Raw genomic sequence first — 17,693 nt, 5'->3', positions numbered from 1 at the left:
TCCCGGAGGCAGGAGCTGATGCAGAAGTCATGGAGGGGTGCTGCTTACTGACTTGCCCTCATGACTTCTCAGCCTGCTTTCTTAGAGAACCCAGGGGTAGCCCCATTCACAATGGGCTGGACCCTCTCCCATCCATCACTAGTGAAGAAAATGGCTTACAAGCTTGCCTTCAGTCTGATCTTATGGAGGCATTTTTCTCAGTTGAGCTTCCTTCCTGTCTGGCAACACTTGCTTATGTCAAGTTAACATCAAAGCTAGCTGTGACGGAGCGGGAGGGTTGTGTCTATTTTCAGTCCTAGGGCTTGAATCCTAAACCTTGGGCATTCTAGGCAAGTCCTCTGTCTACCGCTGGGCTACATTCTCAGGCCCCAGAGCTGATATTTTGGCTGGCCCTTGGAAATGAGAAGAGTTTTTCCGGAGAAAAATAAGCTGTGACCCTCACTCAGAGAAGAAATAGCACATGTAAGTCCCTAAAATAGCATTACCAAAACGCAGTATTGGCCAGTCAAACTTCAGTAGAATGTTTTTACAGCTCCGAGACCCTACATTCAGATGCCTTCCCTCAATTTAACTCTTAAGATCCAGAGGTTTTGTTTTTGCATTGGAGGGAAGCGGTTGATATTTAGTTTTGTGGCTGTATTAGATCAGAATTTCTTTTTCTGAGATTGGAAAAAAATTTCTTTGCAGAAATCTGTCTGTATTTAATTCTCCCCGTGCTTTCAAAATACCAACTCCCTTTCCCAGACCCTCTTTGCCGCCATAAAAACTGCAGGATGGAGCGTGCCTGGCTGGGCAATACAGTAGAGTGTCAAGGCGCAGTAGGAGGGTACTGTGTGCGCATGGCGCAAGCTCATCTGTGAAATGCGGAGATGGTCACACCTGCTTCATAGGGCTGCTGTGAAGATGGATGAGGTCATTCATGGAGAAAGCTCTCGGAAAGGTGCTGCAGCTGTCGGTGAATAATGGCTGAATGACTGAGGCCGGGCGGTGGGGAGAGGTGGGAAGCGTGTGGGCAGGCTGTTGCAAGCATTGTCATAGTACATAGTACAGTTGTTCCTGCTATAGGGTGAGGCCGGGAGGGCTCCGTGAAGTGCATCAGCAAGGAGGGGAACAGGAGACGGGAGGTGGGTAACAGGCAGTTTGAGGTATCCACCATGAAATCCACGTCAGCACTCAGCTTCGCTCTTTGCTCTTGATGAGGGGATGAGGGGTCGGCCACCAGAGGCCAGTCTTGGTGTGGCAATCCCATCGTGTGGCGGAGCTGAGAGGTCAGAATGTTGACTTGTAATTGCAGAGCCTGAAGCTCCTGACCCGGTGTAAAAGTTGGGCCTGCGCTATCACAGCAGCCTACCGTCAGCAGCCAGTGTCCTTCTCCTCAGGGCTCACTTTTCCTGGCTACTCCCACCTGTCGGAGAAGCAGCCTCGGAGAATCCTCTCCTCCCTCAGCTCTTTGCCTTCTTGCTTCCTCTGTCTGAGGAGGGTGCAGAGAATGGTCCTTGGTGGGAACCTTTGTGACTGATGGTTTCCAGGCCAGTGGAACTCGTCTTCTCAGGAGTTTCCCTTCCCAATCTCTGTCACCCTCTGACAAAAGCCTAGACATTCATTTGCATACAATAACTGCTGTCCTGCCAGAATACACCTTCGCAGATGCACACAGGTGACTGATTCTGCACAGTATCGGATACAGGCCACAGAAGCCAAATAGTTAGCGCCAGCTCTTTATATACTAAATCATATTCTTGCTGGAACGCAATGTTTATATATAAAAATGAGCTAGAAGAAACACCGTATTCTGATGCTTTTCTTGGTTTAATTTTTTTTTATGGATATAGGTGTTTTGCCTGCATGTATGTGCATCCATATGTGTGAAATGCCCAAGAAGGCTAGAAGAGGACATTGGATCTCCTAGGAACTGGAGTTACAGACAGTTGTGAGCCACAGTGTTGGTGCTGGGAATCAAACCTTAGGAGTTCAGCCAGTGCTCTTAACCAGTGACCCATCTCCTCAGCCCCTTAGTTTAATTCTTATAATAGGCTTTATGATATTGATACTTAGCTTTGACTACAATAATGTGACTATAATACAGAATTTTTGTTTGTTTGTTTGTTGTTTTGTGTTTTGAGACAGGGTTTCCCTGTGTAACAGCCCTGGCTGTCCTAGAACTAGCTCTGTAGACCAGGCTGGCCTTGAACTCACAGTGATCTGCCTGCCTCTACCTCCCGAGTCCTAGGATTAAAGGTGTGCATCACCACCGCCTGGCCAGAATTTTATTAAAAAATAATAATAATAGAAGCCAATTTCTCTGAAAAGCATTTAGGGCAACGGGCATCTTTTAATGCTGGGCCCCGGTGATGGATAACTAACTTCACATTTAATGTCTGTCCCTTTGCTGCCAGTTTTTGTTTTTTAGTCCACAACTGGGGTGGACATGGTGTGAAATGAGGAGGTGTCCTCTAAACCCTCACTTAGTGGAAGTATTGTTGAGTAAAGTAACTTAGAATTATTGGGGCTTGATATTTCAAATCCGTGACACTGAAGATCTGCCCACATCATATTTCTCTTTGAATCAGTTGGCTAATTTAGTATTGGGGGGGGGGAGGTAAACGGATGCCATGGCTTTGGTTGTAAAAGGTTTAGCTTCTCACAGAAAAATGAATGCTGGGAAGAGGAGCAGACACAAAGTCCCCAGTGTGGGCACGTCTAGAAGGACAACCGTGGAAAGGCGAGTGACTGGGGAGGGGGGAGGCAGGCAAGGGGATCTAAGATGAACAGAGAACACAGGACCTATGAGTTCTAGAAGCTCACCGCTTCCCTTGCAGCTACCTCACTCTCGGGTGCTCTCTGTGGTCTTTTTGGGAACTGCTTTCTCTTGTTTGTGTTCTGATGGAATTCGGCAAATCTTCCACAAGGCCACATCTACCCTATAGGCTTTGGTTGAGACAGGTGGTAGTTCTTCTTTTTCTTCTTCCTCCTCCTCCTTTTCTCTGTCTTCCTCCTCTTTCCTTCCTTTTCTCTTTCCTTACATCCTTCCCTTCTTCCATCCTTTCCTCCTTCCTTCCTTCCTTCCTTCCTTCCTTCCTTCCTTCCTTCCTTCCTACCTTCTTTCCTTGCAGTGGTGAACTTAAATCATTAAAGGGACACAAGTTTACTCATTTTTAAGAACAGAAACAAAAGCATGTCGCATGATGCCAGCGCACCAGACAGTACGAACCTGTCCCAGAATTCATTCTCAGCCTTTGAAATTCGTGCCATCTAGGTTGTAGTTTGGGGTGGGGGTGTAATGCGTGGTGGGGGGGGGGACTGTGGTTTACTAATGGTGTTTTTAGCCTTCAGATTCCAAGTTGTACTAAATGAGAATTGCTGGACCCAAAGTTAACTTCTAAGCCCCACCTGCCTAAGAACCAGGCAACTTCCTGGGATTCTGGGAGTTGTAGTTCTTAGAAAGTAACAACAAAGCCTCATGGGAATTTAGGCCTGTGGGTTTTGTCCATATAAGCCAACCTGTGTCTTGAGGCCACACAGCTGGAAAGTTTCCAGGTGGTGGTCCTAACTAGATTCCATCTGGGTGAATAGTTAACATTGTAATAAAAGCTTTCTTAAATTCGATCAGAATGGTTGAACTGGTTTTCCTCGGGTGAATTTCAGGATTTGCAGAATATTCTCAGGGAGTCTCCAGCTGCCCAGACCAAATCACTTCCAAGCTAGCTGCTGCCCCATAACTCAGAGAACTAGAGTGAAGGAACCTGGCTGCCTTTCTCTCTTTCTGGAGTTAAACAGCATTTCTAGTACAGAATTGCAGAGCGGGAGGGTGACTTGTTGAAGAGGTTTTTTTTTGGCGGGGGGGGGGGGGTGTCCACCTTGGCCTGTTTTTCGGTTAAGAGCTGTACAGCAGTTTCATTCATTGGGGTTTTGTTGTCTCGCAGAGCACCGTGACATGGAATTAGACGCTGTGACTGTTAACTGTCAGGAAATTCCAAAATGGGTGTAAATAAATGCTCTGCTGTGGCTGCTGGGCTCTGTGCCTGGGAGTTGGTGGAGTCTCTTTAATGCTGAGGGAAGGTTGCTGAGACTTCCTGCCTTGCTGAAAATGACAGCTTTTGTGTCCCCGGGTGCCTAAGTCGGAATGCCCAAAAAAGACAGGGGACCGTGACATGTGGGTGGGGACGGCTGCGGTACAAAGTGCAGCGCTGTGTGTTATGAAAAATATTTGCCTTTATTACAGGCTGGAAAAAATAACTCGGCACTTGCCTCTGGGCTCAGTGAAAACTTTCCCTTTAGCCCGTGCCCTTGGCACAAAGATGCCATTGTCGCCCTGGCGACCGTTTCACACAGATGTTAAAGCTTACGTTTCTGAGCTCACGATTTACTTAAATTCCAGGATTTCCCTCGTGTTGTTAGTCAATCCCTCTTTGGACACTTGTTCTCACATGTTTTTCTTTAAAGATTTGTTTCTTTTATGTGTCTGAGTGTTTTAACTGTGTGTGTGTGTGTGTGTGTGTGTGTGTGTGTGTGTGTGTGCACCATGTGCATGCCTGGTGCCCACAGAAGCCAAGAGAGGGCATCAGATCCCCTGGACCTAGAATCACAGGTAGCTGTGAGCTGCCATGTCAGTGCCGAGAAATGAGCCCAGGTCATCTGCAAGACAACCAGTCCTTTGAACTGATGAGCCACCTCTCCAGCCCTCATTTCCATTTTCTCTAGGGAGCTAGTTGCCTGGGATATATATACTAAATCTGGTTCTGGTTTCCTATGTCAGCTCCGTAGGGGCCAGGGTTCCTACAAGAGTTCTCCCACATCCCCGAAAGTGTCGCTGGTGCCCTCTCTATCAATCTCAGCCTGGGTACCTTGTCTACTATTCACAGAACGTCCTTGTCACCTGGCCTATTTCCTATTTATGCTTAGAGTTGCACAGAACTCTTTTTGCTTGGGGGACAGGGTTTCAGGATTAGCCCCTTGCTGGCCTGGAATTCAATATCTAGACCAGGCTGGCTTCAGACTCACAGAGCTCTGTCTACCCCTGCCTTACTTGACTTAAAAATATTTTTTGTGTGGTTTTGTTTTGGTTTTCTATTTATTTTATTTTGGGTGTATGGGTGTTTTGCATGTGTATATCTGTTACTGTGTGTGTGCCTGATACCTGAGGAGGTCAGGCAAAAGCCTACAATTCCCTGGAACTGGATTTACAGATGGCTGTGAACTGCAAAATGGGTATTGGGAATCAAACCTGGATCCTCTCCAAGAGCAGCCAGTGCTCTTAAGCACTGAGCCATCTCTCTAGCCCAGGCATGGAATTCTTGACTAAAGGTTGAGGAGCAGCTCCCCTCTGTGTATGGAAGATGACGCTGGGTTGATTCAGCACCGATTCCCTAACTACACAGTGAACGTGATAGAGAGTGAGCAGCATGGGTGGGGCTGGGGAGATGCCGGAGATTATTGATAAGGGGTTGCTGCCTCTATTGTTGACTCTGAACAATGGATAAAAGGACAATTGTGCCCAGCCGTTTGATACCTGCCTCCTCATGCACCTCTCTGGTCCAGCCTATCCTTCAATGAGACATTTTGTTCCTATGAATGGTGACTAACCCTTTCCATGTTCCCTCCCCTCAGTGCTGTTGCCTGACCCCTGACCTCTTAAGTCATATGCAAGGTATAACCAAAGACATTGCCAATGGGTTGCTGTGTTTGGGGGAGGGGGTAGGGTAGCTCAGTCTTGCTGGCCAGGAGGCAACTGGAAAGGTACTTGTGAACAGGCCCTGCAGAGAGCAAGCCACAGACCCTGCTGGAGGTCACCCGCTCTGATAGCCACTGCAAATTAATTTCTACTTTCACTCGTCACTAGCCTGCGCTGGTAGGGGATGTTTGTGTCAAGTGTGGTCCACAGCTATTCAGTCAAGCGGCAGCTGTAGAAATCAGGGATGGAATCCTTATTAGTGGACCCATTTTACATATTAAATTATCATTGCTTTTGGTTGTTGTTGTTGGTTATCGTGTTTTGTTCTGGTTGTGGGTTCTTGTTGCCCATTGCTTGACCGTGAATAAAGAATTATTTATACTGCATGCTCTTGTTCAGCAAAACGTAAGCTGTACCTTTCCAAAGCAGGAATGACCACCATGGAAATATACTGGGTAGGTCTCAGGCACCCTCTGGGCAGTGTTCAGGTGCCCTCTGCCCTGAGGACCTCCCCAGACACTACAGAGTGAGCCCTCATTACAAGTCATTGCATACCCCTGGGGTAGGAATATATTTTTCCTTAGCCTTACGCTTTGAGCAGTGAGGATATTCGTCCCCTTTTGTCTCCCTTCCTTCCTGTGTGTTACTGCTGCTGGTCCAAGCCTCCCTTCCACCGACCCAGCACCTAACCCTCACCCAGCACATACATGTGCTCATGCCCACCCTGCTTCAGGGCTCACCAACACAGGACTCAGAGCTTAGCGATTCCCTTGATTTTGAACAAGTAACACACATAACCCCAGATCCCAACTTGGTGGGGCCCTGACAGAATTTGAGGCAAAGTTCTGCCTAATTTCTGAATTATCAGGCTGTTAATGATCCAGTAACGACAGCACAGACCCTCAGCATCCCTTCCCATCCTCACAGCAGTGATACGGGTGCCCATTTTCCTAATTATACCATTGGAGGATAATCCAGCTTGCCAATAACTAGCAAGTAGCATGGGCAGTCTGCCCTGGCTCCTGCTTTTGGTACAGCACACTTACTCATCAGTAGGTGCCCAGATGTGAGGGTTTGGTGCCGACATATAACTAAGCATGTGGTATGCTAAGCATCGGGCTAGCTGGGCACTGAAGAACTAAAAAAAAAATGGATATTCTGCTCAGTTCCAACCCTCCTAAAGCATTTACAATTGAGGATGGGGATGAGCCATGTGCCTGCTCACCCCGACATGGGGCATCGCATCCTGCAAAGGCCTTCGGAGTGGTGGGAACAAGGTGACCAGTCTTGCCCAGAAGAGAGCAGCTAAGGTGTAAAGGTGGGCTTTGAGGAAGGTGAGCCAGGTGGCTTAGGCTCAGAAGGACAGCACAGCGGGTGTCAGTTGGTGGAGTCTGGGGAAGTCTGCGCTAGATGGAGAGAGAACTCACAGGTAGGTCTGAATATTGTTTGGCATGCTGAGGAGAGTGGGTAGACAGACATGGCAAGTGCTGGATCGAGGCTGAACTGTGGAAGCTTCAACACCACCGAAAGGAACTCTGGAAGATATTTTTTGTAATGGGACACATCAATCAATAGAATTGGGTGAGATTCTGTATGTTTTCAAAATTACCTCAGAGAAAGGGAACATCCTTAAATTAACAGAAACAGAGAGAGGACTGACTGCTAAGTCTGCAAAACAAGCATCATCAAGGGCTTGGCCTGACTCCATGATGACCGACAGGCTGCATTCATGCACCTTTGAAGTAGAGAGAAGGACTGGAGAGGTGGCTCAGAAGGTTAAGAACACTGGCTATTCTTCCAGAGGTCCCGAGTTCAATTCCCAGCAGCAACACGGTGTCTCACAACCATCTAAAATGAGATCTGGTGCCCTCTTATAGCATGCAAGCAGAACACACTAGATAGAGAGATAGATAGATAGATAGATAGATAGATAGATAGATAGATAGATAGATAGATAGATCGATCGATCAGAGGGATGGAGGAAGGAAAGGGGGAAGGAATTGGAATTTATCTTTTTAAGTAACCCAGTCTCTGCCAGTCTGAAACAGTTTTATTTCCTTTCTTTGTGACTTTGAGAATTTCCAAAAGAAAGTCCTTTGGTGCTGTAGATTTGTCCTTCAGGTGGGATCCACAGATGTTTCTAGATTCCGGCCATATCATTTGGCAAAAGTGACTCCATTCATCTCAGGGGCATTTCACAGGGGCACAATGCCAGCCTTGCTCACTATCACCATCACTTTCCGTCCATGACGGACAGTCTGTCTTGTCATGAGGTTTTCTGAGACCACAGCAATATTCTCATCTCTGGTAGGAAGTAGTCCATCCACCAGCCTTCGCAGCCATTCCTGTCTCCAGTCACTGCCGTGATGATTGCTGTATGGTAATTTTCTGTTCCCATAATCCTTACTGTGGTCATTAGCTGGCACTCTTCTCTAGCATTATGGACTCGCAGATACTTATCAGTTAGTTATTATCATTAATTATATTATTTTGATGCTCAAATTATCCAGAGTGGCCAATGGGATTCCAGAAGAGTCTCTGAGCCAAGTAGACCACTCCACTGGTTTGAAATAGCTAATGTTGTGTTGGCATTTGAGAACAGCATCTGACAGGCAGTGGGGCTAGCTGTGGGTTTAGATGCCTGCCTCATGCAGTATCAGCCAAAGGAGATCTAGGCTGATGGGAGCATTCAGGACATAAGGCAAGCCAACCCCAAACCCAGCTTTAAGGCCATCTGGTGGGTAAATGTTTTGAATCTGGGGGAGGGGCACATTGTTTAAGTCCTCCTAGCCCCTCTCGTCATTGTTGAATTTTCCCTCATGAGGCAGCTAGGCAGGTGTTGGTAGAGAAATTAAAGTAAAGGAAGGGTTAAAGGTACAGAAACTCCTGCTGGCTGCCAGGTCAGCCTTGTGGGTAACACTTTGAATCCTTGCGGTTCCCCTCCTGGAGTCTCAGGATGTGGAGCGAGTCTGCATTCCTCCCTAAGCGTGGATTCCCTAAACCTACTTCCTGGCATTACTCACACCACCTCTGTCCTTCACAGATTAGATTTATTGTTGTTTAATGACCTCCAGAAGAGGAAACCCCTCCCCCACCATTTTTCTCCATGGTGAGTCATTGGCTTAAAGAAAAATATTTTTCTTTTTAGTAGCAGAATGGGGCCCAGATAGGGACTGGCAGAGCCTTGGTCCTGGTGTCCGTCCCCAGCTCAGCTCACAGGGACTGACGTTTGTCAGGACATCTCGGTGGAGAGATGGGCGCCGAGACCTAAGTCCCGACTACCCAAATACAATGTAGGTCTGGGTAGTTTAATGTCCTGCCACGCTGATTATTTATCTTGTTAAGTAGACAATACTCACTTGTGAAACTGAAGAGAAAATTTGTACAAACAATCCTTGTAAGTCTACCAGAAAACAGAGAAGGGAATTTTAATATATAGTCCTTCAACTAGCTAGAGAAATCTTATTAAAATGTAAATGGACCATTTCACTCCCTTATTTAAAACACCCTATAACTTCAAGACACACTTCAGGATCCAAAACTGATCTTCCCCCACCCCCTTCTTCTGCTAGCAAACTGGTCTTTCCCTACCCTCCTCCTCTGCTGGGGGTGGGGGGACGGTTCTCATTCCCTCCCTCATGTACCTAATAGACTGCCCAGCAGAACTCTACAGTGCAGCTCCCAAAGATCACTCCCTACCCCTGCCCCCGTGTGAGGGCCTCTGTTTCACCTCCACAGTATTCACTAAGACAGTTGCTAATCTGTCCAAGCACTTGTCTGTCTCCTGTAGTCTGTAAGTTCTACCTGAGCCGACTCGCTCCTTGGCTGTTCTGTGCAGCACTGAGCAGCTTGCCACATGTTGGGTTCTTCATGAATATTTACTAAGTGAAAAACTGAATCTCTCATCCTCCTAAGGTGAGGATCCCCTGTGGAGCGCCGGAGTATTCCTAATAGAAAAACGGGGAATGTGGAGCTAGTGTAGAAAGGAAGGCTTGGGTTGGGCTAGCGTGCAGGCGAAAAGCTGTGGCACAGCTTACAAACACGGAGATGAAATCGAACGGTTGAAAGAAAGAAGCACCAAGTCCTCTGGCAGTCACGTCAACAAAGCACTGCTGTTTTGCAACCTATAGTGTCAGTGGGCCTGGTACTTAAAGCTTTTGAAATACCCTTTTCTCTTTCTTGGTTTATTTGCGAAGTGTTTGTCCAGCTATTTAGAATAGCTGTGGGGAGGGACTGGCAAGATTCAGATTGGCAACCTACACTCTGAGGGGAAAGAAATGCAGTTTTCTTCCAACAGAGCCTAGCACCCTTTTGAGGGGCTCGTTAAATGAATGGGATTTAGCTGGGAGCTGGGAAGAAAAGAGCTGACTTGGAAGCAACGAACTCTGTCCAGCATGGGGGCAGTTGAGGGGGATCTTGAGTTTGAGGCCAGCCTGGGATGCAACATAACAAGACTGTCCCAAGAGGCAAAATAATGAAGTAAATAAAATCAAGTAACTGTTCGATAAATGCAAGAAAGTGTCTTGCCTGCTACACATTCCAGTTTTGCAGAATGCAGAATACGGTTACTGGCATCTCTCTTGCAATGGTTTCCTCTATCCTAAGTGATGTTTCTCAGGTAGATTTGGTATTGGGAGGGAAGGTGCTTGGATAGGAAAGCTCAATGCTCAGCGTCTCCAGAGTGCTTCCTGCTAGACCTGTTCGGATTGGCACAGTCCAGCAGCTCCAGTTCCTGCTTTCTCTCCCTATACCACTGTCCCTTCCTGGAAGATCTGTCTTGCTAGCGCAGATCCCTTCAAATGTTGAGGAATTCACTTCATGAGCCTTGCCTCCCTCCTCTTCGTCCCAATGACTTTCTTTTCTGCTGTGGGTCGTCTGTGATGCTCCCCACAGCAGCGGACTGCACTGGACCACTTGTCGATGTGGGACTCCGTGGTGATGTCATGCTTCTCTGGGACTGGTCCAGCCCCTTAAGCCAGGTCCCTGTGCTTCCTGTGAGAGGGGACAGCGTGTTAGTGGGAATTAACTCTTTAGCTTCGGCAGTCAGTGAGAATGTCTGATGAGTAAAAACACATTAATGATGTGTGAGGTTGTGGCACACGGCTGTAATTATTCTTCATGGTGTCCTCGTAATTGGGCTTAGAGTGTGCAGAACAAAGGAGTCATTGTGCCCCGATGAATGGAGTAATAATATCAGGCCTTGTCCTTTCAGAAGTCCAGGGCACATCATTCTGGAAATGTCTAGTGCTTTTTTTCTTAATAAAGAATAGCTCAGGGCTGGAGAGATGGTTCAGCGGTTAAGAGCATTGCCTGCTCTTCCAAAGGTCCTGAGTTCAATTCCCAGCAACCACATGGTGGCTCACAACCATCTGAAATGAGATCTGATTCCCTCTTCTGGCCTGCAAGCAGACACACAGACAGAATATTGTACACATAATAAATAAATAAAATATTTAAAAAAAGAATAGCTCATTATGGTAGAAGTCTAGGAAAATGATGAGTGTCTCTTACTCAAAAGTGGCATTTTCTCCGAAAGGTAAATATTGCATATTTTCAATCATGCACGGGATTTAAACTCGGGAGCATGAGGAAGAGACAGGAGGAGTAAGACAGAGAGTGCGGAGTGTGGGTGTGACTGAAGAACATGGTCCCCATGTGTGAGAATGTCACCACAAAGTACATTGTTCTATACCACGACTAGACACTGGTTGAAACGACTGGCAGCGGGCCATGGTGGTGCAGATCTGTAATACCACCCCGCAGAAGGCAGAGGCAGGAGGATCACTAAGTTTGAGGTCTGCAAAACAAGCTCCATGTCCTAGGGCTACATAGCAAGACTCTTTTGTTTTTTTCTTTTGTTGTTGTTGTTGTTGTTGTTGTTGTATTTTTAAAGATCACCCTGTCCCTGGCAAGTAGTATTATAGTCTCATTGAGAAATAGAGGGCTAAAAACCACAGCCCAGATGTTGCTGTTCGCAGATCTTTCGCTCTGTTGGGGGGCTGTCTTGGAAAAGGAGGCAGACCAGGCATTAAGCACCACCTCTGGGCTCTTACTCACTAAGCCACTGCCAGCCAGTAGTAGCACTTTTCACTACCTTGTGACCTTGCCAGACATCACCAAGGGGAGCAAAACAGAACTGAGAACCACTGGAGGCTGGACGCACTGCCACTAGTTACTGCTATCTAAGCTGCTACTTCTTGGTGAATAGTCAGTCATTTTTAGGTCTTCCCAAGTCAAATATTATTTTGATATTAGTTTTAGATTGTTTAAAAGGTTAAAATTGAATAAATAACACACTATGGCCCTAGATGAAATAATTTTTAACATGTCTATATCTCAGATTCACTGGTGAATTGAGAAGAACCATAAGAAATCACTGCACTGTTCTTAAAGCCACCGTTGGGCCTTTTTCCCATGGGGTTCGGAGTTTGACAGGAGGCAAACACACACACAAAGGCCTTTGCCTTATCATCAGCTTTAGATTCTGATTTCCCTCTGAACTCATGGGAATCTGCCCTGGACTTGGCCAGTTTTCTCTGATGGAGGCTATCACGTTAGTTTGTGGTTGCTCCTAATTGCACACCGGACAGACTAGATAGAGAGAAGAGGAGAAAGGTCTCGATGACCTTTGGTTTTCAGGTGTGAGGTCAGCTCAGAAAGGGTGCTGGCCCAAGAAGCTGTGCAGCCCACTTTAGCAATCCACCCAGTTACCCAGGCACACTGGTGCAAAGGCTGGCGAGGACTCTTCAGTCTTCACTTCACACCTGCTTTGTAGCTCATCTATTTTTTTCCCCCTGTGTGTCCCATCTGCACTAGACTGTGAGCCACATAAGGGTAGAGACCTTGCTTCTTTCATTTATATTGTGTCCGTAGCTCCTACAGCAGAAAGTGTTACGTGGTGAAGACGAATGGATGATAGATTTTCATAAGCCTTTAGTCTCAATATTGATTGTAAGTTGCACATAAGAATATCTATCTTCAACTGGGCGACGGTGGCACACACTTTTAATTCCAGCACTTGGGAGGCAGAGGCAGGCGGATCTCTGAGTTCAAAGCCAGCCTGGCTTATGTAATTAATTCCAGGTCAGTCAGAGAGGTACATGATAAGACTGTCTTTCAAAAAAAGGAAGCCTCCCCCACCAAAACCATGTTAGCTGGTTCTCTGAATTTAAGCTCTCTTTACCTAGTTCAACACAGTCCCTCCATAGCTGTCAAGGACATATTTGCTGATGCCCTTTAACCTTTGCCCCCCAGTTGGTGGCTCCAGGGGGTAAAGTGCCCTCAGAGCCTCTTCTGCACCCATCCCCTGTCTCACCTGCCCTGAAGCCGCTCTCACAGACACAGTCCTGCCCCTCACCCCTTGGTGGTCTTCTCATCACTTACCTGGTCTTCAAAACCCAATTCCCAATCCCTTTCTGTTGACCACTCGCTCGTGTATTGCTGTCTGGCTTGTTGCTGGCCTACCTTTGTAACTAACTTCAGCCTGTGCTCTTGTGTTGGCATTCCTCTGCCTAGCCTACGTCTCATTTTATTTCTTAGACAGTTTTCCTCCTACTCTTTCCACAGAATGGCATCCTTTTTCTGCACCCAATAAGTTTTCAATCATTGTTATATAATGAAGACAAAAGGGTGCTGGGGTGGTCTGACTCGGGTACTGCATTCCCAAGCATTCAGAAAATTCTCGTAAACACCTGGGCCGCCCTCCAGTTCCAGAATGGTCAGAAGCTGGTGCTTGCAGAGTTCCACATAACCAGTGGAAGTTTGGCCTTGTGAACGCAGACATTTCTGTTAGTCTAAAGTGGGTTTTGAGATAGCTAAAAAGACTCTTTCTAACTGAACTGTGAATATTTTTTTCTAAAACGCCATTGTTTTTGTAATTCCTTATTCTTGAATTTACCAGTTTTCATACTAAAAAGCTTATTGTTGTAACACCTCCTCAGTTTAGTTGTTTAGCATTGTCTCCTTTGTAAGAGATGTCTAACCGGCGATTTGGGGGTAGGGTAGGGGTGAGAGGAGGACATAGGATAGAAGCTGCTTGCATCTCTTAGAATCCGCGGTCACTCTCAAGTTTATTTCTCTCACATTAATGAGAGATGTGGGCTCCTCAAGATCCGCAAAGCCACTTGAGGCCCAGATTCCTTCTAGCACACAGGTCCTCTATCCCCAGGTGTAAACTCAAAGGCCAAGTTAGCAGCTCGTGCTCTTAGCTTCAGCCCTGCACTGGAGGAAGGAATGGAGACAAGAATTCGAAAGATTCTCTCTGCGTCTCTCGAGGAAGGTTTAGGTGGATGCTGTTTCGTTAACTGTCCGCTTATGGCCACACTAACAGTAAAGGGAGATTGGGGAAAAGAGTGGCTTTATATTTGAAAAAAAAAAATGAAATGAAATTTATGCCCTGACAGTGCTAAAGCATGCGTGGGCAGCCCGTATAGGGCGGTTCTGTTGAACTTGTCCATATTGGGTTTCACCAGTTAATTCTACTGTGGAAGAGGCATATTAGCTGTCTTCCCTTGCCACGTTCACACACTGCCCACTTGAGCGTACTTAGATTTTTACTGCAGTACATTCCTGTAGGAACAGTGACTTCTGTCAGTAGTTTTTTAAGTATCCATGTGCCATAAAAATTTGTAGAGCACAGACTATATATCACCCCTAATTTCACACCCTAAAATAACTGTTGAAGGGGTTTTAAATGTCTACTTGTGAACTGGGGTAAACAGTTTTTGAAAATTCAGTCTGTTGCTCTGAGAATGTTTGTGGTATGGAGGGATAAGTTGAGACATACTTTTGTACAGAAAAACTGAGAAATAAATAGGGGCCGTAGGTATGTCAGCAGACACCTGTGTATCGGCACACTGGAAATCAGGAGATAAGAAACAGTGAGATTGTGTCCTGGGTGGGTGTGGTTGCCACACCTCTTTTTAAGACACTTAGGAGGTAAAGGCAGGTGGATTTATTTATCTGAAGGCTAGCCTGGTCTATTTAGCTAGTTCTAAGGTAGTCAGGGGTATCTACTGAGACTCTTTCTTTAAAAAAATAATAAGTTAATTAAATAAAGAATATTGAAGTGAAATTGGCTATTTCAATGTAATAGAATACTTGGTACCCAAAATAGTTGTACAGATGACACTTTGAGAATATTTGTTTGATTGGTTTGTTTTTTTGTTTGTTTGATTGGTTTTATTGCTAAAGAAGGAAATTCCTGCGGGGTTCCAGGGTCCTTTCAGAACTGGGGATTCAGCAGTGCTTGGGAAGAAGTCCGCTGTGGTTAAATTCTAACTGCCCCTGATTTCTAGGGGAGAAGTCCAAACTATCACTTGGGGATAATTCAGAATGACCCAGACCTTTGGTTATCTCTACTCGCTGAGCCTGGGAAGTAGCTAAATATAGGGCCAGTTAACTTTTGCTGGAAAATGTGCTCTGGTGTGTGTGGTGGGGGGTGGGGAGTTGAAACCTGACACGGAATCCACTCACTTTTCCCACTGAAAATGCAGCAGTGGGAACGTCGTTAAGAAAACCTAGAAGTCAGGCCGGCTGCCACCGCCTCCGACAGGACTGACTTTTTCTTTGTCAAGCCTCCGTGTTATTCTCGCAAACATGCCCCCGCTTTGTTTGCAGTGGATTAAGGGCCTGTTTCATTAATTTTCTTTAAGATTCATGGCCAGGGCTCGGCTGTGGGAGGGGAACTGTTGGTTACCGGTCACCTGTCAGGAACTAGGCTGAGAAGTGCCCTTCAGTGCTCGGGAACAGTGGCCAATTGTGGCCCTGCCCTTCCTCAGGTGACCCGGGCTGAGTTTGCTCGGCCTGCCTCCAGAACACAGACTCTTTGATGAAGTGTCAGGCCCCAGGGGCAACCTCGGTGGAGAGGCTCACATTGCCGGCTTTATTTGGGCTCCTGGCAAAGCTGCCCCGACTAGCACAGGTTTTCCGAAGAAGGCAGCGGCTTCCTGTTTTCATTAAGACAGCAGGGGGATGCCGGTCCGCTGAGTGTGCCTTGGGGGGTGACGGCTGCGGACGTGTGAGCCCTCATTGGTGAAGGCTGGGCCTATGGTGTCCCTGCGGGCCTGGGAGGTGTGTGCGCGAGTTGACAGGCGTTCCCTTAAGTGGAGAGGAGCGGAATCCGGGCCTGGGTTGCTGCGGCCAGAGGCTGTCCGTCTGTGGGCCTGCGGTAGGTGAACTTGGGAGGGGTAGGCCTGTGCAGTGGGGCGAGCCGAGGGGTGCGGGCCGTGGGCTTAGGGGGTGAGGGCGACCTGCAGATGGCTCCGGCTCGTGCCCCACGGGACCCTGAGCGCCCCCACCCCCACCCCTCCGGCACCATACCGTGAGCCCTGGCTGAGTGAGTATTCACTCATTCACTCAGACACGGGGGACTGGTTGGAATCTGTCCTTTTCTCCTCGCTTCCTTTGGAACTTCAGACAGTTCTGGAAACAGGTCTGGCTGCATATTTTGAGCTAGCGCACTGTCCTGTGGAATTGGAAGCTGGGAAAGAGAGAGGGAAAGACACATTCTGGTAGCATGAGCTCAAATTTCCAGGCACTAACACTCCCGGTCAGCTCATACTGGGACACTTATTTCAAAGAGAATTCCTTAGCAGTTTTAATACTGCTTTGTGGTGCTGGTGGTGGCAGCAGCGACTATGGTAGTTTGGGTTTGGAGATTGTGTGTGTGTGTGTGTGTGTGTGTGTGTGTGTGTGTGTAATGGTTGAACCCCAGGACTCACGCCACAGGCTAGCCAAGTATTCTTATCTTAATATTGTTTGAAATCGAGATACAAAGAATGTGTGTCAGTTTTTATTCCTGCTTGGCAATCTTTTTAAACTTTCTGGAGTTTCAAAAGAGAAAAACTTGGCGGCAAAGGGTGTGTGTGTGGTGGTGGTGGGGTCATTCCAAGCGTTTGCCATCAGTTGTAATGTGTTGCGTACTAGGAAGGCGGCGGCAGCATAAATTGGCTTCACATCCTTGGGGCTGACTATAGTGTAGGCAGGGGGATAACCAGGATTGGGGCAGGGGAAACAGATGGCTCTCGTTTTCACTCCTAGCTTTTGGTCCTTTCCATAGATCTGAAAACACAGGCCTTGTTAGTGTGGCTGTAGAAAAACGTATGACCTAATCCTACAGTTTTAACAAAACGACCTTGCTTTTAAATTCTCAATGCGGGGTTCAGATCAGCAGTGAGGCCTGTGCTTTGCTTTGCAAGGTTCCTGTGTTTCCTTTTTGATGTTTGGTTTAGCCAGAAGCAGCATTTACTGAACAACACAGGATCCTGACGGTGGAGTTTGGTTTGCCCTTCCTTCCACTCCTCTTTTTTTTTATTATTTATTTATTTATTTATTTATTTATTTATTTATTATGTATACAATATTCTGCAGGCCAGAAGAAGGCATCTCATTACAGATGGTTGTGAGCCACCATGTGGTTGCCGGGAATTGAACTCATGACCTTTGGAAGAGCAGGCAATGCTCTTAACCACTGAGCCATCTCTCCAGCCCCCCCCCCCACTCCTCTTTAGACCTGTTCTGGTTGCTTATGACTACAAAAGGAGGTGTTTGTCAGTTGGTAAATGTTGTGTCAAAAGGCACAACGTGGCAGAGCTGAGAAAACTTTCTCTCCAGTTGGGAGAGTGTTTTTAATAGGGAGAGAATGTCAGCAGTGGGTGAAAGTCTGTCCCCTGACCTTGTTCTTGTACCCAGGCTACCTGAGAATCCACTCCCTGTCCTGTGTCCCCAGCTTGGAAGTAAGAAGGGGTCAGGGCAAAATGGAATCATGTGGGGATAGTCAGACACCTGGTGGCTCTTGGCCACTTGGAAGAAAGACTACCAAACCTGCAAGAATGAACACATACACACTCTCTCACAGAACACGCTGACGTCCCTGGCTCCATACGTCTGCTGAGACTGTCTCTTTTACTCTGCTGACCTTGATGAACACTGCATACGATGGGAATCTTAATAATTCCCCTCTTTTCCTTCAAAGACCTGTAGAGGACAAGTGAAATCTACAGAGTCACATTGTCAGGCTTTT

General features: G+C 46.9%; 1 protein-coding gene across 7 annotated transcripts in view; it reads left to right on the top strand.

Moving 5' to 3' along the window:
- The window catches only part of Kank1 (KN motif and ankyrin repeat domains 1), a 197,774-nt gene that overhangs the window by 154,159 nt on the left and 25,922 nt on the right, over positions 1-17,693 (top strand). Inside the window, exon 1 of one of the 7 annotated variants that reach the window (XM_087908019.1) lies at positions 15,489-15,839. The exons of 5 other annotated variants lie outside the window; for them this stretch is intronic. In XM_087908019.1, coding sequence (XP_087764145.1) covers positions 15,719-15,839 — 121 coding nt within the window. In that variant the 5' untranslated portion in view covers positions 15,489-15,718. Of the gene's footprint in view, positions 1-15,488; positions 15,840-17,693 lie in introns of those variants that run through there. One more of the 7 variants, XM_087908018.1, reaches the window with a different exon arrangement.

This window comes from Myodes glareolus, chromosome 7 (assembly GCF_982192425.1).
Source record: "Myodes glareolus chromosome 7, mMyoGla1.1, whole genome shotgun sequence".
Taxonomy (NCBI): Eukaryota; Metazoa; Chordata; class Mammalia; order Rodentia; family Cricetidae; genus Myodes; species Myodes glareolus.
The sequence above is the reverse complement of the archived record's forward strand: the minus strand, read 5'-3'. Positions and strand labels throughout refer to the sequence as shown.